The 21,603-nt window shown below is 38.2% G+C and overlaps 1 protein-coding gene across 1 annotated transcript in view; it reads left to right on the top strand.

The window, feature by feature from the left end:
* LOC142350793 (uncharacterized) overlaps positions 1-21,321 on the top strand; it is a 31,018-nt gene extending 9,697 nt beyond the window's left edge. The window contains exons 2-4 of the mRNA XM_075402749.1: positions 13,970-14,200; positions 14,904-14,968; positions 21,017-21,321. Coding sequence (XP_075258864.1) covers positions 13,970-14,200; positions 14,904-14,968; positions 21,017-21,073 — 353 coding nt within the window. The 3' untranslated portion in view covers positions 21,074-21,321. The remainder of the gene's footprint in view (positions 1-13,969; positions 14,201-14,903; positions 14,969-21,016) is intronic.
* The last annotated feature ends 282 nt before the right edge of the window (positions 21,322-21,603 follow it).

Below are 21,603 nucleotides of genomic sequence, written 5' to 3'. Positions count from 1 at the left end.
ACTACAGTACTGCATAGGCGCCAAATTCGAAGTTTTGAAATGCTGTTTTCTGATTGGTCGGTTTTGGCGCGTACCTTTATTTCGAAATTTTGTTACTTTTGAGAGAAAAAAGATGTGTTTTCAACTCTCCATTGCAATCGTATGCCAAAATATACCACCACAGGGAACCCTACCGAGTATTGCTGATCATCGTTTGTGTCAAAAAACTTTTTTTGAGAACCTGGAAAAACATGCTAATTTTCAAAATTGTAATAAAAAGCGATATTTTATGCATTTTCAATTACGGATGGTTAGAATTGTCCTACGTTCTTAAGTGTGATGAGCAAAAATGCTCCCCGTGCCAAAAAACATAGGACCCATATAAAAAAATTGCTCAAAAATAAACAGAAAAAAGTTTGTTTTTCTGTCAATCAAGTCATTAATTAACAATTACATGACAATTACATGACATAAACATGTGTCTTTTTTCTGAGGCCTTTTTTGTTGACAGCTGTTATGAAGAAGTTTTATGCCATGCCCACGAGGGTTAAGAAACTGAAGTAAAAAACTTGCCATCATCATTCCTTGTGGTACCTCAGGTGCTAATTAATGCCAGATGTTAATGGAACATGAATTACCAGATGTTTTGAAAATCGATGAAGGAGCTGTTTTTCGACATCGGCACTTCTGAGCAAAAATGTCCAGCGTAACTTTCTCATTAAGAATCGTCAAAAAAAATGTTGAAAATTTTTTCCGCTAATTAGATTTTTGCTAATTAGTCACTAATTAACGCTTAATTAATGACTAATTATCTCATTATGGGCTACTCCAAAAGTGACAGGTGTAATGAACAATTTTGTAGTTTGTCCAATGTTGATATCAGTATAATATTTGTTTTCATCCCAAGTATCTTTTGAACTATAGTTTTTAGGGGTCAAAGGTCATGGGTCAAATAAAAAAAAACGATAAAAAACCCAATTTTTGAAGTTTTTTTAATCTTTTTTATTACACAATTCGCCCTTTTTCGTGTTTATGAACGAATTACATTCACAAAGTGCAGCAATGGATTGCTTCCTTAAGGGCTTTGTTGAGTTATATGTCATCTGTTGAAAATTTTGCTGTATAATTTCAAGATTGTTTACTTTGGTTTTCGAAACAATTAGCTTCTTCTACTCTAGTGTTTTTTACTTTATGCGTTCATTGACTTCTCTGAATAAACAGAGGAACAAGACAAATCTTTTGCTTAAGGTAAAATTGTAATGTGAGCCTATTTCGCATAAAATTTTGTATTTTTGTAAAAGAAAAAATTGAATTTTTTTTCTCCATCTGAAATTTTTTACATTATATTGCTTGAAATGAGTTTCCGATAAAACAATTTTTGGTTCAGATGAAATGCAGTGAACTTGTCAATACCTCTTGGGTTTGAATTAGTGTTCGTTTTGAGAAAATCACGCCAAATTTCTCGTTTTTTTTTCAACTGCAAACATATTTTTAGAACGTTATATTCAACACTAAACTCAATTTGAAGAGTTTCAATTTCTACCTTGGTACTATATATGTTTATACATAATGGCAATGTTTCTGTGTACATGGAATGTTGGGTTCTTTTCTATCGAGATCTTGTTTATATAGAGATTTTGGAAAAACTTAGAACATGTTTGAACACGATCCGTTTATGAAGAACAAATAGGTTTTGAAAATTAATTTGAAAAGCGATCAAAAATTTAAGCTTTCATGCGGACACACATAATACAATTAAACAAACTGTTAACCAATGTCTTTACAAAGGCATAAAAGAAACAGTTATGCTATTAGTTTTCAAATAGTTCACATAGTGCTGTGTCAGATTTCCGTGTCAGAAAGGTGCGCTGCAAACTTTCGGCGTCTCCATGTTGTTTGGCGTGACTGTCAAATCTTCCGTATCAATTTGTGGCGTTGGTGTTTTGGGCGATTCAAAATTTGCTTCTGAAAGCATTGAAGTGTTGTGGGTTTCTTGTCGATTTTCGTCAAATCCAAAAATCCAAGGAACGTGCTCATTACAAAGTGTTTCGAAAAATGATGGACTCTTTGTCTGCGGCGTAGTTGTAGCACTTGGATCACTCAGAGGCGTTGCTGGTACACTATGTCCCGAAGAGCTCGTTGGAGATGTGGGCGATAATTGGATACCCCAAAGGCTTGCCAAATTGTCCCGGGCATCCTGAGCTCCAAGCTGATTTTCAAATAGCGGCACACAATCACAATCATATTTGAAGAGTATTTGCTTTACCTCGTCTTGTAAATTTCCAATGTCCTGCGGCTCACAAGAGGGCAGTTTTTGTGGAGGCACTAATCCACCAGAAGTTATAACACTTCCATGGACCGGTAAATTTTTTCCTGGTAGAGTGGCTACAAAGTCGATAATTGATTTTGGAATAATGAATCGGTATGAGGTAATCCAGTTTTCATGAGAGAAGTCTTTATACTGTTGGATGAAAACAACATAGTTTTCAAACATTGTCTGATAAACTAGAGTTCGTTGCCACGACTCTTCAGAATCGGCGAGTAAGTAAAAAGACATTTTAAACAAGAATTTTGAGAAAACTAAAACTCTTCAAATTATGTGCACAAGGCCAAACGACAAAATCCAACTTTGTTCTGCAGGGATAAGACTGAAAATAAACTATACCAGAAAGAGTCTTGTGGTTAATTGTTCTTTTTATTGGTCACAGATTTAAAACCATTGGGGTAAAGTACACTGTGAACAAACATTTTATGGGATTTCTTATCAGTGGAACTGTTCTCGCACACCACATGCATTCCCATATTTAGGTTTACGTTGGTTTTGTAAAGTAGTTATGGATCACAGTAGTTATGGCTTATGTTTTAAACACTAAATATTGAAAATGCTACTATAAAGTATTATAGATACAGGTTTTAAAGGTTTCTTATCAGTAGTTTCTGATCTCTGATCCCCATTTCTATGTAGTAACGTTATTGTGCCTACTGATTAAAAACATGTGACATATTGCATATGTTTTTCATTAGTCGCACCCTTACAGCAAAATAAGTGTTATGGTTAACTGTTCTTTTAATTGGTCACAGTTTTCAAACCATTGGAGTAAAGTATACTGTGGACATAAAATTTATGAGAGTTCTTATCAATGCAACTGTTTGCGCTCACCATATGTATTCCCATATTTAGGTTTATGCTGGGTTTCTAATTAAGTTATAATCACAATGGTTATGGCATATGTTTTAAACACTAAATACTGAAATCACTCCTAGGTAGTATTATTATAGATACGGTTTTACAGGTTTCCTATCAGTATTTACTGATCTCTGACCCCCATTTCCCTGTAGTAACATTTTTGTGCCTACTGATTTGAAACATGTGGCATATTGCATATGTTTTTCATTAGCCACACCCTTGCATATTTTCAACTTTAATGGAATCAACAGATTCAAGTACGCCTGCGGCGTACTTGAGTCTGTATTTTTATTACGTAAACCTGCTTCCATTTAAAAACAATGAGGACAACAGTTTAATCCAAGCCTGCCGCGCCATTTGATTTTGAGTGTTTCTTCGAGGTGGTCGTTTCATTTTATATCTAAAGCTAGTTAGTTGTTGAAGAAAGAAAGAGTTAGTTATTATGCCATTTAGTGCCACAAAAGATTCTGAATTTGGTGATTGCTATTTGGATATATCGAAGACAGAAAAACGTCTAATCAGGGCTACTTTAAAAACATACGAGAAAACTGGAACTTATGTGTTTCTAAAACTATTTAAAAAAGTTGACGATGAATATGAATTTCAACAACAACGAATATCCCTGACTACGGACGAATTCGACAATCTTATTAAAAAAGCGTCAAAAATTAGGGAACCGTTCCCAGTCAATGACAGCGAAACAAAGAAACAGAAAACAGACCCTCCTTCACCTGCAAAAAAGTCTAAAATTAGTTTGATTTAAAAATGGTGGAAGCAATGTTTGAGCGATCTCCAGGATACTTCAAACAATTTCAGAAGCAATTTAAATTCTTTGTTACAGATGAAAATTTAAATTTGACCAGCTTAAACAATTTTGCAGTGTGCTCTCATTATAATTCAGATTTTTGTCAGTTATCGACGACGACGACTAACCAACACCACTTTCACGTTTTAATAGACTCAACTCATGATGCTCTTGACACAACTAAACGATACAAACTTTATTCTGTGCCGTGTTTGTTCACGACATTTCAACATTTGTTTTCACTGGCACCCGACTTGAAGACAAAAGGTGACGTGTTCACGAAACTAAAACTAGCAGTTGACTTCAATATTAAAAATGGTGAGAAAAATGACTCTTCGTTAATCAGGAAACGTCTACCTAAAATCACTACTACTAATACTACTACTACTACTACTGCTGGTGCTGCTCCATCCACACAATTTCAGTCCAAAACCGGCAAATCGAAATCTAACGACGGAATTTCAAGTCTGTTGACAGTGCCACCAACAGCACAGAAGTCAATGCATAATATGATTTTACCCTCAAAGCAAATACAAACAGACAACTTCAGCAGTGAAACATTGCGCAGATTTGAAAAAATTTTAACTGGCCCTCATTCTGGTGCTTTTTGTCAGATTATGAAAATTTTTGTGAGTGGATATGGAAATATGACTATTGATACTGACTTATTGTTTGTTCGCTTAATTTATGAAGAAAAAATTAAATTTTGAGAAAAAAAAATAAATTTTCACAAAGTTAGTAGTGTTAAATCATCATATGAAGAGCAAATCGAATCAAATCAACATCATGTATTTTTACAATTTTCTGTGAGTTAAACAAAACATGGGCAATATAAATACAAAAGAGTCCGCATAGTCTGGAGTTTTTGCTTTGAATTGGGTGATTCTCTAACAATTGATGTACTTGAACATTTCCTTCTCGCGATAGAATTCTTTGATAGACATCTTTGTATGATAAAATAGACTGTCCTAATGGGTCCGCAAACAATAATTGGTTGTCTTTTTGACAAAACAGTAACCAGTGAGTACCAGCGTTTTCAGCAGTTGCTGAATTAACTATTAAAAAGCTGTTTTCTTTCAATTCTTTCGGAAAATTGTTTGCTGCAAAGACGCCAATAAATTTGTGCTTGAGATTTTTGCAATTCCGAACTAAATCATTAATGTCATCCTCGTCCATTAAGAGGTTAAAATATGGTTTTTGGAAACTCTTCGGGTGCTGTCAACAAAAATTGTGCTAGCTTTTTCTCCAATTATGAAAATCTCAATGTTGTTTGGTAGCGCTGTAGCAAACTTCAACTCAATTGAAATCGAACAATTTGTCAACTCAGGGTGAATAAAATCGTGAGAAGCTTGTTGTGTGCTAGTAAGATCAAATACCATAATGAAATGGTTGGGGTAATCGGTTAAACTTATTCCATGACCATTGTCAATATATGCTAAATCAGATATGGTATTAAAATACAGTCGCTTGTCATCGGTTGTAGATATCGGGGAATCGGCAATGGGCGAACCGTTTCGATAAATATATATCTGCGCAAGGTCAAATTTTCGAAAGTGGAAAGGATTTCTTCTGTTATCGCCTAGAAAAGCTTCGTTTGTATTTAAACAATTAGCTAGCCTCCGAATTGGTTCCCGGGAAAAAATATCCTCTTGTTTCCAGCTGTGAACACCAGTTGAGGCTAAAAAGGTCTTTGTTAGTGTTTCAAAATAAGGGTAAGAGGCTGGGCTATTGAGTAGAGTTTTCTCTATAGCCGATACAACATCGTCGTTCAATGTCATCTTACGCACATACAAATTAGTTTCAATAATTTTGACTTTGTATTGTTTAGCGGCATCGTCAGACATTAAAACAAAGTCATCTATTGCTCGCCTGAACGCAATTCGAAGTGTAACTCCACTCAGAAGGTTTTTGTCACATGTAAAAAAAATCCACGGCCACTTTCCCATAAAAAGTGCATTCACCTGATCCCCTCACCAATGTCTTCCTTCTATTCACCTCTGCCGTTGACAAGGCACCAGGATTCTCCTCATACGAGTAGCCCTGACATGCCAGCCAAGTGTTTTTTGCGTCTTTGTTGTGTGAAAATTCTGTTTCAACAAAACTTTTATGAGCATAATTCCCGTTAGCATTTGAAATTTTCAATCCGTTTGCAGACACTGTACAGTCAGAGAAGAGTGAATGTAATACATTATTACAAAAGTATGGAGCATCTGTTTTTGTTACGTCCGCAGCAGCTCCTGGATCGTACTTAAGGTCAGCTCCAGAAGATTGCGTAATTTTACATTTGACTTCGAGGAAATTTTTCTGTAAGTCAATAAAGTTGTTCCGGTCACCCGTGACTTCAAACTCTAGCATTGGTCCGTCAGGACTGTACACGGGACCCAGTTTTTGACAGAAACTTCCATCAAAAGTTACTAAAAGAGCTTGTTTTTCAAACAAGTCTAACGAACTGTGAGTTGCTTCTGTTGGTAGTAGGTTAGCGATCATCTTTCACTTTTGCGAAAAAATCAGCACGACTTCTTTTTGGAGGCCTTCGGCTTAAAATGATACCCTTACGTTTTGTAACTGCTGATGATGTTTTTGTCTTTCTCGGCTTACTGCGTCTTTTCTGCCGCGGTGAAGAACGTTTACGGGATCCTCCTGTCTGCTTTTTAACAGTTTTAGATATTGTGTTCTTCACTGCCTGTTTTAGTGACTTTTTATTACTGACTACATCTAAAATTTCGGGAACACTCTGTTTTAGGAGCTCTTTTCCGATGCGTTTGGCGGTTGGTAGAATGAAACGACGCGCAAGCGGTAGAGCAACACGTCCAATGCCGGCAGCTAAAGCTCCAAAACCACTTCCCCGCTGCCGATAATGTCCAGAAAAATGAGGCAAAGACGTTGCTTGATTTGCATAGTATGAATCCATTTTAACGACTAAAATTTTTTGAATTGTAATGTTAAAATAACTTTTCCCGTCCCAGAAAAGGGAATCAGTTGCCCGGTTTCAGTTCTCAGTTCAATTGAAATCGACTGAATAGTGTTTGTCAACAATTTCTTGTAGTCTAAATTTGTGAAAACTATTCGATGAGTTGGTTCAAGCTCACAAACTCTACCGTTTTTGAGACGTTGTTTTGAATCAATGACACGTAAAAGAGGTGCCTTGACGTCACCAACGTATTGGTATTCAATAATATTGGTGTAGATAAAAATTAAATGTTTTCCAGCGCAAAGATCGGCTGGGAACTCGCCATAATATGCTCTTGTTTCGTCACTTTTCATAAGTCTGTTGGCCGTCGGATTCATTTTATAGCCAATGTGTATTCCATTTCCATCAGGAATACCTTTGAACCCAATTATGCTCGGAATTTCTTCACTCGGAAAAGTTATACCCTCGTATTTTCCAAACAAGATTTCGTATCTACCCGAGCTCTTCAGTTCCCTGAAAGAAAAATGAGGAAGCCCAGCTGTGCGTTTAACTGTTGCAAGAAGTTGCGCTACTGAATCAAATGTTCCAGGCATAAAAGCCAGTTTTTGTCAACTGTAGGGTCGAGAGATAACATTGTTACCAGAAGACATTTTTTGAGAATCTTCATAATCTTTCAAGTTGTACGCGGTTATATTCCCGTCGACAATATTCTCACTTTTAGTTGGAAAAATTACCTCACTTAATGCAACTCTCCAGTCGCCTGAAAGTTGAATTTCGTCGTTGAAGAAATTGCGGAAAGATGCAAGTGTGTTTGAGCCAAATATTTCCATTGAAGCTGAGGAAACGACATGCACTGTAAACTCATCTTCAAATCGTTTACGTGACATCTTCTTCTTTAATAGGAAGACGAACGAGCTGTAATTCTGGTTGATAAAACTTTCCTTTAATTTCTTCCTTGTTTGCGTCTACTAAGGAGTATGTTGGTGGACTAAGAGTTGGTATTCCTTTTATTTCGAAGACTTCATCAGTGAAAGACTGTTTGTAACTTTTCCTGAAAGCCTTATCTTTTTTAACGATTCTCACAAAATCACCAATGTAATATTTGGGTTTTGGTATTTTGCTTGTTTGTACGGCTAAGGAAACAAGTCTTGGCACATCTTTTTTTGTAACTTTGTTAGGTGCAGTTTTGGTTACTCGGTTTACGCGTGAGTTGATTGTGTCTACAAATTTATCTAGTTGGTCAATGTAGGAGTATGTCCATTTTTCTTCAAGGTAGCGATGAATTATTTTTTTAAGTGATCTGATGTTCCTCTCAGCAAAAGCAGACTTTTTTTCACTGAATGTGCTATACAAATGAATACCGCGTTTGTTGCAGAGTTGTTTGAATGCTCCAAGAAATTCTTTACCATCGTCTACCCACACCTTTTCTGGTTGTTTGTTTTTGATCATTTTTTTAAAGACTTCAGCTGCTTCTGTTGCATATTTTGTTTTCATTGGTTGCACTCGTAAATATCTTGACAAACAGTCTACAGCAACCAACAAATACTTAACGTTGCGATTATACTTTGACAATTTGTCAACGTGAGCCAAATCCAGTGACCAAATTTCATTAATATCCTTCACAAAAACTTTAAGCCTTGGAAATTTTAATCGAATCGAACGATACTTTGTAAAGGAAGGCTTTTTCTCCAAATAGGACTTTACTTTGCCTAAAGGTAGTTTGCTCTGAGCCTGTAAGCGTTTTACGCTTCCATAGGAAGCTGGTCCTTTCAAATAAAGTTGATCTAATTTCTTTGATTCATGAAAAGAAAGACCATTTCTTCTGACTGGTCTCTTCTTTGTCTGACGTTTGAACGGTTGTTTCTTCGTTATCTCTTTTTGGGACTGATCTTGAGCCACTGCTACTGCTGCCTTCTTCTCGGCTTGGGTAAAATTCTTGTTCACTCTCGGACGAAGACTCGAGGATTTGTTTGGCATAAGTGTTTGCAACTAAATGAGGGGATACATCGAGAGCATTTAAAATTGTTGAGTATTTTTTTATGTTTATTTTTTTTCTGGGTTGCTGCAAATTATACAAAAAAGTAGAAACTTTCACATCTAGTGGCTTTTGGTCGATATGAAGTATGTTGTTTCCTTCTATGGTTATTAAGTCAGATTTCATAATGAGATCGAGTATAATTTCTGATCGATCAATTTTACTTTTTTCCATTGACCCAAGTTCGGAAATTATTGTCACAGGGTCAAAAACTTTTTGTTTTTTTACAATTGGTTCAATCTCACTGTCATCGCTGGGTGCTTCTGATGTTTCTTCCTGTTCCTTGGGTACCCCTGTGATTTCGTTTTTGTCCCTCATAGGTTTAGCGGATCCCAATTCTTGTGCTGGTTTTTCCGTGTCAGTCGATTGGTTTCTTTGAAAAAGTGTTAACTGAGCCGCTTTTTGTTGATATATTGGGTTATCAAGTATCTCGCTTTTCGCTGGTTGTTTGGAGATAAACAATCGCTTGGGAATTAATATAAATTCTTCAGTGTGCATTTTTCTACTTTAAATAAAGATAACATGAAAGACCAATAGATTTCACTAGCTCAAGTCTTCTTACCAGAATTATTCTTTTTTCTTTAAGCTTAGTTTCTTTAGACAGTATAAATTCGAACTCGTTTTTGTGATTTTTTAGAAAATTTTTGTTGGCAGGAACGTTTCCGTTTACAACATTTAAGAAACACTCACAAAGAAACAATATGAAACTATTTGGAGCTGTCTTGATGAAATCCCTTATTTTTGTGTCGGATAATTCTAGCATTCGCCGCAGCGTACATACTTCTTTCTCTCTCATCAGCTAAATTTGTAATAACTGCTTTAGCCGGAGGAAGATAAAATACAGAAGGTCCTGGTGGTACAATGTTTGAGCAGTAACGTAAAGCTTCAGACGTTTTAGGATCCAAATCAATCAATAAATGCCCAAAAGGTTGTTTTGTCGCCAACTCATAACTATCCTTCAAAAATTGAGTATTATTCAGTTGTCTACCAATTAAACTAATCTGTTGAACATCACGAGGTGATTTGAATAAAATGATGTGAGTCGTATTTAGATCAATAGTTCTAGACCATTTACTTTGTTGAAAAAGATTGTGCTTAACGTATATAACACTCAAATTTTTGTGACGTCCTGCTGTTGCCAGTTTAGAGAATTCTTTATCGTTGAAAATTTCTTCACAAGAATCGTCAAATACCAACAGACAGTTTTCAAGATCTGATATTAGATCAAAACTTGAAAACTTTGTAAATTGAATGTTGAGTTTTCTTTCAAGAGACTGAAACTTAGGCTGGTCATACTGATAAAAATAAAAAATTGCTTGAAACTTGGGTGAAAAGGTGTCATTCAGCAACATATTGAAAATAAGCTCCGTTTTCCCACAACATGACGGACCACAGACAGCCATAAAGAGACGATCATTTGTCGAAATAATTTTATTCATAACTTTGGGTTGGGTAGAGCGTATCCTACTGTACAAGAAAGAAGCGAAAACCAAAATGTTGCTTCTTCACAATCAGGTTTAAAAAAAACTAGTTTAATCAGTGATGTAGCAATAAGAAACAATATGATGAAAATTTGGGTAAAGTACACAACTTCTGATCTGGGTAGTCGTGAATTACAAAACTTCCATGATCTTCTTTCGTGATTTTTTTCATCAAAAACCAAATCAGTTATACCCCCACCAGCATCCAATTGATCTACATGTTGGTCCATTTGAAAAATCGTTTCGAGAAAAAATAAATTCAGTAAGCATACAATCGTTTAATAAAAAAATGATTATTCAAAATGATTATTCTATTGTGAAATCAATTGCACAAAACATTTAATCAACAATAAAAAAGTCATATGTAATAAATTGTGAATCTATGTCTTCTCTTTTGTAGACAACTGTATAGCTTGCTCTCATTCCCAGCGTTTTGTCATAGTAGGTGATTGAGTCCACGTTTCCCTCGTTCACAACTTGCCGAATTTTTTCTGGAAGAGTGTTATCGTTCAGAGAGATCTGTATTGGCACTGGCCGCTTGGGCATAGGTAAAGGGGTTAGTTTCAGTTTTTGCATTTTCGCCTGTATAGACATGATATAATTGAAAGTACTCTAATAGAGAAAGGTACCTTTTAAACAATTCTATTTGCGCGCCACAGCAATTGATTTGTTGTTTCCTTAGTATAGTCTGTCCACGCGAATCATTTTTTTCCTCCCTGACAAAAGTGACAGTCAAATGGTTTTCAGACGTTATGCAACTGTAAACTGTCAAATTTGGAGACAAATTCACTTGAAGTATTGACGGAGCTGATGTTCTGTCTGATCGACGATTCATTCGTTAGCCAGTAGTAGAAAAGCTCGGCTTTCTTTTTGGCGCAATGTTTATTTAATTGACGTCTTGGACAACGAATAGCTTGCAGATCACAAACTGGCGTTTCTTTATAAAATCTCAAATTTTCGATTTTTGGACACAACAATTCTTCTAAGTTTACTACTTCTTTCTCGAGAAGTTTTTTCAAAGTCTCAGTTTTTTCTGTTCCTTTGGCATAAAACTTTGATAGTGGAAAACGAAACACTATGCTCTGAACAATCTGGTGCTTATAAGAGTATGGGTAATCCCCACTCTCCCAAGCTAAACCATGGAGATACTTTGATACCCACTGATGAGATCTTTGCTCACTTGACGACAGGGAGCTGAATGAGTTTGGTGGTTGGAATGAGACAATGTCTGTATAGTTTTCAGTTGCAATACCAAGTTCTTTTATTATGAAACCAGACTTTTTATTGCGAAAACCTTCAAAGTCAATAACAACCGGTCGCAGTTTTAACATTCCAACAAACTGAATAAATTATTTTTGAAAGTTTTAACATACAGGCAAAAGGCAATGCCGGTCACATGACCAAGATACTCATTTGTGACTGGACAGGGTAAAACATAAGAATAACCAGGTCCCTTCTCACTATATTCGAAAACAAAACCGGAAGCTTCGTGGAGTATGGCATGTAATCTCAATATTTTTAAATTTTTGAAATATTTGTCTAACAAAGAATTATCAATACCAATCAAACCTCCGTACGGTCGCAACTTCAACGCAATATCCAAATCAAGATCCGGATCAAGGTAGAGACAAGTTGCTAAAAAATACAAAAACCGTTGACTATATTGTGAATAACCTTTTTTTCAAACCTTTGTAAATCTCGTGAATACTTTTCAAATCAACCGTTGCTATAGTTGCCATTTGATCTATGCCCACATTCTCCCAATAATGATCAATTTTTGTTAACAACTGACCAAAACCACTTAATCACACGTCTAATTATCACATAATAACCCCCTTCCCTCTATTAGGGTAGTCAGACTACTTTTTACATGTAGCGTTAAATGCAAAGGACCAGAAAGAACTAGCGAGAATGGCGGAATAGAACGGCAATAAACAGCAGGCGGAAAGATTTCATACCGCCTATCCTATTCCCACTTAACCGCCACTACCTATTATCCTATGGTTAAGAGTCGAATGATAACCCCCCCCCCCCCCTTTCTTTACGTAGGTATTCTATACTACTCATGTGTAAAATGTTGTTCGGAACTGCATAATATTTCTTATTTTCAAAATCTTGACTTATATTTGTTCCATATTTTCTTAGCGGCTCAAAGTGATAAAAAAGTGTGTGCTGGGTTACAGTTGGCAAAGAAATAGTAAAATTTTTATTTTAAAAGAAATATATTTTCAGTCTTTGCATTTTCAACGAATATTTCTCAGAAAGTTGTTCTTGTTTTCAAAAAAAATCTGACCCCCAAGGTCAGGGAGTTGTTCAACGTTAGCTTTTCTGTTTATGTAGTATCTGCTACTTAGAAAGATTGAAAAAAACCAGGATAATTAGCCTTGGGGTCATTTTTTTCAAAAAAAAAGATGGCACATAAGAAAATCATTGTTCCGAAATGAAATTTTTTTAAAATAAAACTTGTTATTAAATAAAACTTTGCCTTATTTATATACTGTTGGGTCTAGACAGTTGAAAGTGGTACAAATAAAATTTAAGAATGACGCTTGCTATGATTTGCTTCGGTGTTTTCTTGGGCTGCAAGAACAAATATCATTGAAAAATTCTAGTGGTCTTGGACAGTAAGGAGAGCTCATGAAATGATATTCAATAGCTTCAATGACACTCAAATGGATTGATATATTGCACTCTGTTGTTTAGTTGCTCCTGAACGCAGTTCATAGCAATTATTGTAAAAGTGTGTGTCTTTTTTATGCAAAATTTTAGCTTGACTTTTTTGACTTTACGAGTGACTTTTACGCCCTTGAATTTTTGCGTTTCGCCTGATCTAAAATTCTCTCTCAATCACAATTTCAAGCAGCTGAACTCAATTGGCGGCAATTTAATACTAAAAGTCAAATGAAAAGTGCTCCGAAACTGGTGTCATTTTTTACTTTAAATCTTAATAGTGGTAGATGTTAACCTCTAATGTGGTTATTTGAAGCCCACTATTGAACTTTTTAGTGCATTTACCCCCCCCCCCGACTGAAGCAGGCTGCAATTGATTAGAGCTCCCACTAGTCGTTCAAGAGCAATTCTTCCGCCGTTTAGTCGGTTATGTTTGTTTTGTGTACCTTGCTTTTGTTGGGTGCAAATAATATCTTTAAAATCTGTATGGTGGAGACTTTAGCTCGCCTATGACAAAGTTTCTAGCTCGTCTGTGGGGCAGAAGATGGCTCGTGTATGTGGCTGTAGTTGGCTCGTCTATGTTCCAGAGTTTGTGCGTCTATGGCTCTGACTTTGGCTCGTCCATAAGTACCTGGTGCGTTAATGTGCTCGACTATCTGAAGTAGCTGGTGCGTTAATGTCAAGCGACCTTATGTACCTGCTCGTTTATGCTGCTCGTTAAATAAGAATCCTCGACCGCGTATTTTTTGAACCCATCGTACCCTCTGCGTGCGTTCAAAAATGATCTGCGTCATAAATGAGGACAAACTAAACCATCGAACTGGATCTGTATTAATCATATTGCTCTGTTTTTACACTATTTTGCTGTGGGAAGGTTTTCAAATTGCCTAGTTTTTTTCAGCCACATCGACTATTGTTACGGACGGTGGCGACGAGACAAGCGAAGTAAACGAGTCCAGATGCAAAAACACCTGGATAGATCCGGACCCTCCTCCGTACCAATTCTGGGGCGATTCCCTGCCAGAATACCCGTCACTCAGTCCCAGCTACCAACACAACACTCCCTCAAAATCCAGAAGAGTGTCTGCAGCTATTTCAGCTCAGCCAATCATAATTCAGCACAAAATTATAGGGCTGCTTATAATAATATTGAGTTTTTTCTTGTGTGTACTCCGATCGAGTGTATATTGAACAACAGCAATGAATCATAATTTTTCATTCTGTTTTTGGGCTGTTCAGTAAAAACAGTGTCAAAATTTACAATGATGTTTAGTATTAATTCAGGATAAAACCAGATTCTCTGAAGTTTCACTGAGCAGCTTGAAAAATCAGACTGTCACAGGACTGCCTCAGGAAAATCTGAGGCTGGAAACTCATATTTAAAGGCTGTAGAGAAACACTGTAATCAACTCTCGTTGCCATAATATCAATTACATAATTTGCCGTTGCAATAAATTGTTGATGAAAAGAGTATGATGAAAAAATTAGCCGAAAAAAAGTTCAAACAATAACACCAAATAACACCATTTAACTGTTGTATCCGCAACGAGACTTTTTTGAAAAACATTGCCAATCGGTTATCGCTCTCTCGAATTTGTTCAAAGTTATTCAAAATTTTTTCAAATTCTCCTCCTGTAGTTTGATCATTTCCAAATAACGATAGCAACCGAATGGTATCATTCATTGGTCACTGAGACTTGAGATTTTAAGCGGAAAATTTTTGCAGTTCAAATCCAAAAACTCAACAGAAGTAATTATAATATTTTTTTTCTTGAGGTCGATCCGTTGATCAGTTCAAAATGAGAGGTAGAAAAAGCAGTTCTTCTTTGGAACAGTGTGCGACAAATTGGAGGACTTAGGGAGAGAGCAAAGTCTCGTTCGGTGTCTAAATTGTGAACAGGTTGGTGAAGAGAAAAAATCTATAAACAATGTTAGAATATCGATCAAACTATAGTCTTAAACTTAGTGAGAATTAGAAAGAAAGTTTGACTTACCAGATTAGAAAGACAAGCAATATGACTTCAATCAAAGAAATTATATAAATGAATCGTCAAGAAATGGTGCTGAGAATCAATATTCGGTTCAAATTGGTGAATCTAGATAACTATTATTAGAGTTAGATTAATTGATGTAAAATCTTCCCAGCATGTATTAAATGATGATGATATCTCCGGAAGTGTGAATGAATCCTTAGAAAAGTGCAAATGCATTCCATTTATGGTTCCCTTTGCGACTGATTTGCAGAAGCAAACCATATTGGGTAACCTTTGCGACCCCCACTATAAATCACGGTGCTAAGATTAGTTTTGTATCTTGACTTTTTCACACTGATAATGGGTATATATACAGTTGATTTTTGAGTCCTTTTTCATCCCCCAAATTCAAATCACCATGTTGATCTATTAATCAGATCTCTCCTGTAAATCTCTAAATTCTACTGTAAAATATCATTTTGTTATTCTCTCATTTTTGAGAAATTAATTCTTTTACTTAGTTAAAAACGCTTTTTATTCCGCTTGCGAAAGTCCATAACCCAACAGGTTATGGGCCCAGCAATTTTCTAAGTCACAAAATTAATTTCTAAAACAAAACTAATTTGTTGTTGACAGTCATAATCCTTTTCTGCTTAGTACCTTTTCTTTTCACAAATGTTTTGCCTGCTCAAACTTCAATGGATCAACAGACAGTGAAGCTGCTGACCTACACAGGAAAGGCACAGGACTTTCCAATCTGGAGCACAAGATTTGTGGCGATGATGCAGACGAAGGGACTCTACAAATCACTACTGGGGACAGAGGAGCAACCCAATGCGCCTGCACCACTGGCCAATGGGGCAACCAATGATGAGAAGAAGAACCACAAGGTGCTGAAGGATGCATATGAGAAGGAAGTTGCAGACATCAAGGAGAAACGGAACAATGTGTGGTGTCATCTGGCACTGACTCTAGATGCAACAACCCTCATGCTGATGAGACATGACTGTGTGGGAGATGATGGCATTGGAGATGGAGCAAAGGCTTGGAAGCTTTTGCAAGAGAGATTTCAGAGTGTGGAGACGCCGACAGTGGTGACTTTAGTGGCACAGCTTGCTCGACTGCAGCTCGAGGATTCTGAGGATTTGGACAGCTTCTTCATCGGAGGACAGGAGTTGCTCACAAGGCTACAAGAAGCAGGGGAAGCAGTCTCAGAGACCCTCTTCAACGCCTTGGTCCTCAATGGTCTGCCAATGAGGTATGAAAGTTTTGTTATACAGGAAAGCTTCAACCCGGCAACGAACTTCACAGAGTTGAGGAAAAGGCTGCAGAACTTCCATGAGAGCACGGTGCAGAGACACAAGGGACAAAGTGGTTCAGTGGCACTGGCAGTGAAGCGTGACTTCAAGAAGGGACCCAAGAAAGGAAACTGCTTTGTGTGTGGGATCCCTGGACACTTTGCCAAGGACTGCAGGAAGAAGGAGACAGCACAATGCAGCAAGTGTGGTGAGAAGGGTCACCTAGACAGGGCATGCAAGAGACAAAGAGATGGAGGCAAACATGAGTCAGTGGCAATGGGTCCAACATTGGCTACACCAGACGAGGAATGCTGGGCAGCTCTTACCCAGTGGAAGACAGCAGGCATGCTAGTGGACAGTGGTTGTACAGATCACATAGTGACGAACATCGATGCGTTCCTGGACTTTGTGCCACTCAATCAGTGATCAGAAATCCCAACGGAGAGGCTTCCAGAGTGGTGGGCAGAGGCTGTGTGAGGATCAGCATACCCTCAAACAAAGGGGAATTCCAATGCGAACTCAAAAATGTTTTGTGTGTGCCGGACTATTCTTCAAACCTCCTATCAGTCTCAAGATGCACAGAGTGGGGACATAGCTTCACTTTCGAGAGAGGAAACAGCTGCATGAAACTCCAGAAGGGAACTCGGGTAAAACTAACACAGGAAAATAATTTGTTTTACTTACCCTGCAGCGTTCTAGAGTTCAAGATGAGTTCCAACAGCGTGAAACTTGACAGTGCAAGGAAGTGGCACAGACGATTGGGTCATTTGAATCAGGCGGATGTGGTCAGGAATGCACCAGAGACAGTGGGGGAACTCGATGATGTATGCAATGTGTGTGCATTGGCCAAGATCACAAAGACTCCAGTACCAAGAGTGGCAGAGACCCAAGCAGAAGAGAAGCTGGAGAGTGTATTCACAGACGTGATGGGACCTTTCAGAGTAGAGTCACTGTCAGGGTTCCGGTTCTGCATTGTGTTTGCAGACCAATACACGAAGTTTGTGTTTGTGGACTTGCTCAAGGCAAAGAGTGAAGCACTGGCTAGCCTGAAGAAATTTGTTCTCAGAGTGGGGACGCCCAAGAAGCTGAGGCAAGACAATGCGAAGGAGTTTCTCTCAGAGCAGTTCAAGACGTACTGCTTAGATGCAGGCATTCTACAGGAAAGGACCATACCAGAGACGCCACAACAGAATGGGTTAGCTGAGAGGTGCAACAGGACACTGCTGGAGATGGCAAGATGTTTGCTCATTGACTCAGGACTTCCCAAGATGATGTGGGGAGCAGCAATTCTTCACGCAGCAAGGATCAGAAACTTGGTTGTGAGACGAGGAGAAGAAAAATGCCCAGCAGAGCTGATGAGAGGTATAAAACCTAAGCTTACAATTAGTAAATTATCTATTTTTGGTTGCACAGTCTTCATGAGGAAGAGGGAAAGAGACGTCAGCAAACTTGAACCCAAGGCACTGGAAGGAAAGTTTGTGGGTTACACTGAAGGAGAAAACGGATACCTGGTGTACATACCCAACACACGCAAGGTGATGGCAGTCCGAGATGTGATCATCAAGGAGTCTGAAGTGGGCTCAATCCCTGACAACAAAGAAACGGCTGACCTACTAGATGATGGGTCGGAACTGGGAATCTGGCACCCAGATGATGGTCATCAAGACAATGACAACAGAGAACGACAGGACACATCTACTGCAATAAAGGAGGAGTGGCATGACGCAGGGAGCGTGAATACTCAAGAAACAACACTGAGACAAGAGGCCTCGGATGTTGGAGAAACAGCACTAGATGAAGGATCTACTGCAACAAGAGGGAGTCACAGAGACTCAGAGTCACTGGAAGACAGTGACACAGAAGACTTCTCACAGTTAGAGACAGTTGGCTTCAGTGAAGATGCACTGGAACACGCGGACAGAGCAGAGCCCAGACGAGGGACACGAGCAAGAAATGTTCCGCAATTTTTTGGAGAAGTCAGGACCCATCTTGCTGTGACTGAGGGTGACTATGTGGAACCCAAAACAGTCTACGAAGCCAAGCAAGGTGACGATTGGGACCAGTGGCACAGGGCAATGAAGGACGAGGTCAAGGCACTCCAAGACAACGAGACTTGGAACCTAGTGAGACCACCCACAGACAGGGACGTCATACCGGGCAAATGGGTCTACAAAGTGAAATTGGGACCCAGTGGTCAAGTAGACAAATACAAAGCACGCTATGTGGCAAAAGGCTTCAAACAAGTGGAAGTACTGGACTATTTTGAGACTTTTGCGCCTACCTGCAAGCCAGAGACATTCAGGATTCTACTTCAGCTATCAGCGAAGCAAGGCCATGTGATGCACCAATTTGATGTCAAGACTGCTTTCCTGCACTCACCAATCGAAGAAGAAGTGTATCTGGAACAGCCACAGGAGTTTGTAAAACGCGGATCAGATGGGGAGAAGTTAGTATGTCGACTAAATAAATCAATTTATGGTTTGAAACAGGCTGCTAACAACTGGTACAAGGAGCTGGCAAACTTCCTACTGAGACAGGGGTTCACCAGAAGCAGGAACGATCACTGCTTGTTCGCAAGATCAGAGGCAGAGGATCAATCCTTCATCTTGGTCTGGGTTGACGACATCATTGTAGCATCAAGAAGTATGACAGTGATCTCCGATGTCAAGAAGGCACTAGAAACAACATTTCACATGGAAGACAGAGGGAGACTACACTGGTTTCTGGGCCTAAGAATCAGACAAGAAGAGGGCAAAGTCACAGTCGACCAAGAGCGCTACATAGAAACAATGCTTGAGCGGTTTCAAATGGATCAATGCAAACCCTCAAGAACTCCAGCTGATTTGAATTTGAAACTTCAGACAGCACAGAACGGAGACGAAGAAGTGGACCAGAGGATCTACAGAAGCTTGGTTGGATCACTTCTGTATCTGGCCAAACAGACGAGGCCAGACATCATGTTCACAGTCAACATTCTGTCCAGACACATGAATGCACCTACCAATCAACACTGGATGTGCGGAAAACGACTTCTGCGATATCTCCAAGGTTCAAAAGGTTTAAAACTTATTTACACAAAAGAGGCTAGTTATGATTTAGTGGGGGAAAGTGATGCAGACTGGTCTGGAGACGTGAACGACAGAAAATCAACAACGGGCTATTACTTCAAGCTCAACGGACGTGGCGCAGCACTCAGCTGGGGTGTCAAGAAGCAGGCCACAGTTGCTCTTTCTTCATCAGAAGCAGAATATCAGGGCATGGCAGCAGCAGTTCAGGAAGCACTTTACCTGAAACAACTTCTAGAGGATTTTGGCATCCAACAGAAGCGTCCAATAGCAATTGGAGAGGACAACCAAAGTTGTATCAGACTTTGCCAAAACCCAGTCATGCACAAGAGGAGCAAGCACATCGAGACAAAGTTTCACTTCATTCGTGACAAGACGGAGGATGGGACTATTTCAATTCATTACGTCCCTACAGACAAAATGGCAGCGGACATCTTCACAAAACCCTTACCCGTTTCGAAAGTGGAAACAATCAGAGCAGTTTTGATGGGAACAGACTCTACGCAATCAGCTCAAGTCTGAGTGGGGGTGTTAGAATATCGATCAAACTATAGTCTTAAACTTAGTGAGAATTAGAAAGAAAGTTTGACTTACCAGATTAGAAAGACAAGCAATATGACTTCAATCAAAGAAATTATATAAATGAATCGTCAAGAAATGGTGCTGAGAATCAATATTCGGTTCAAATTGGTGAATCTAGATAACTATTATTAGAGTTAGATTAATTGATGTAAAATCTTCCCAGCATGTATTAAATGATGATGATATCTCCGGAAGTGTGAATGAATCCTTAGAAAAGTGCAAATGCATTCCATTTATGGTTCCCTTTGCGACTGATTTGCAGAAGCAAACCATATTGGGTAACCTTTGCGACCCCCACTATAAATCACGGTGCTAAGATTAGTTTTGTATCTTGACTTTTTCACACTGATAATGGGTATATATACAGTTGATTTTTGAGTCCTTTTTCATCCCCCAAATTCAAATCACCATCTTGATCTATTAATCAGATCTCTCCTGTAAATCTCTAAATTCTACTGTAAAATATCATTTTGTTATTCTCTCATTTTTGAGAAATTAATTCTTTTACTTAGTTAAAAACGCTTTTTATTCCGCTTGCGAAAGTCCATAACCCAACAAACAACAAAATAACAACAAAATAATTAACAGTTTTCTCGTGATTTGCCAAGCCAGAACTAAATTTTTCAAAAATTGAACCTCAAAGTTGGGAAAATTTGTTTTGTTATTTCGCAAAATACACTGTTTGCAACAAGTAAGGCTCGAATCAAAACTCGTATTGTTAAAACATGCGGATCGTTTCCGTTTGTGCCCCCCCCCCCCCCCCCCCCAGTGCGTTATGAAATCCCCCCTGTTAAAGAGAACGTGTTATTTTTTACATAGTATATCGTAAATTATTATTCAAAAATATGGCACGTACGCCTGGGGGTTGCAAATAATATGAACTAAGCTGGGGGCACAAACGGAAAAGTTCCAAACAGTTTAAAGGACTCTTTAAAAGGACTCTTTACACGAGATTAATTCTTTAGTACCGCGACAGCTTTGCGTCTACTTTGAAGTCATAAAACAAATTTGAGTTCAATTTCAACTTCAGGTCATCAGGAGTGACGTCAAATTGCAATCTTCCACTTCTGCAATCCTCCTCTCTTGATTCTTCTGCTTCATTCCACTTTTGTGCTGTGAAGACAGGTGGAAGGAAGTCCACCATTACTGTCCAAATTGCAACACTCTAATTTCAAAAATCAAACCATGAGTGCAGTCCACAAGAGGAATGCAAAAACATGTATCCAGTCTTATCGGAAATCTTCGATCAAATAATGGAAATGCCGGCAAAAAAGAAAAAGTTAACAATTTGGACTGAGCGTAGATTGTTCTTAATATACGGTTCTTCCTCTTTCCACTCCGATTCATTTTACCCCCCCCCCCCCCATCCACCCCACCTATATTTTATCATATTCTCCATCTTTTAACCCCCCCATATAATTTAAGCCTACAAACCCTAAATCAAATTGCACAGACTGTCCTCATAGCTGATATTGGGCATTATTATTAAACCCAAAAATTGTCGCTTGAACCACCCGTAACTCTAATTTTGAAATTTAATGATGAAAATTATAAAGAGAACTCATATCTGGTGAATTGACAGAGGGTTGATTTAATGGGGATAGGTGATAGATACGT

Source organism: Convolutriloba macropyga, chromosome 12 (assembly GCF_964194025.1).
Source record: "Convolutriloba macropyga chromosome 12, txConMacr16.3, whole genome shotgun sequence".
NCBI classification, from domain to species: domain Eukaryota; kingdom Metazoa; phylum Xenacoelomorpha; order Acoela; family Convolutidae; genus Convolutriloba; species Convolutriloba macropyga.
The sequence above is the reverse complement of the archived record's forward strand: the minus strand, read 5'-3'. Positions and strand labels throughout refer to the sequence as shown.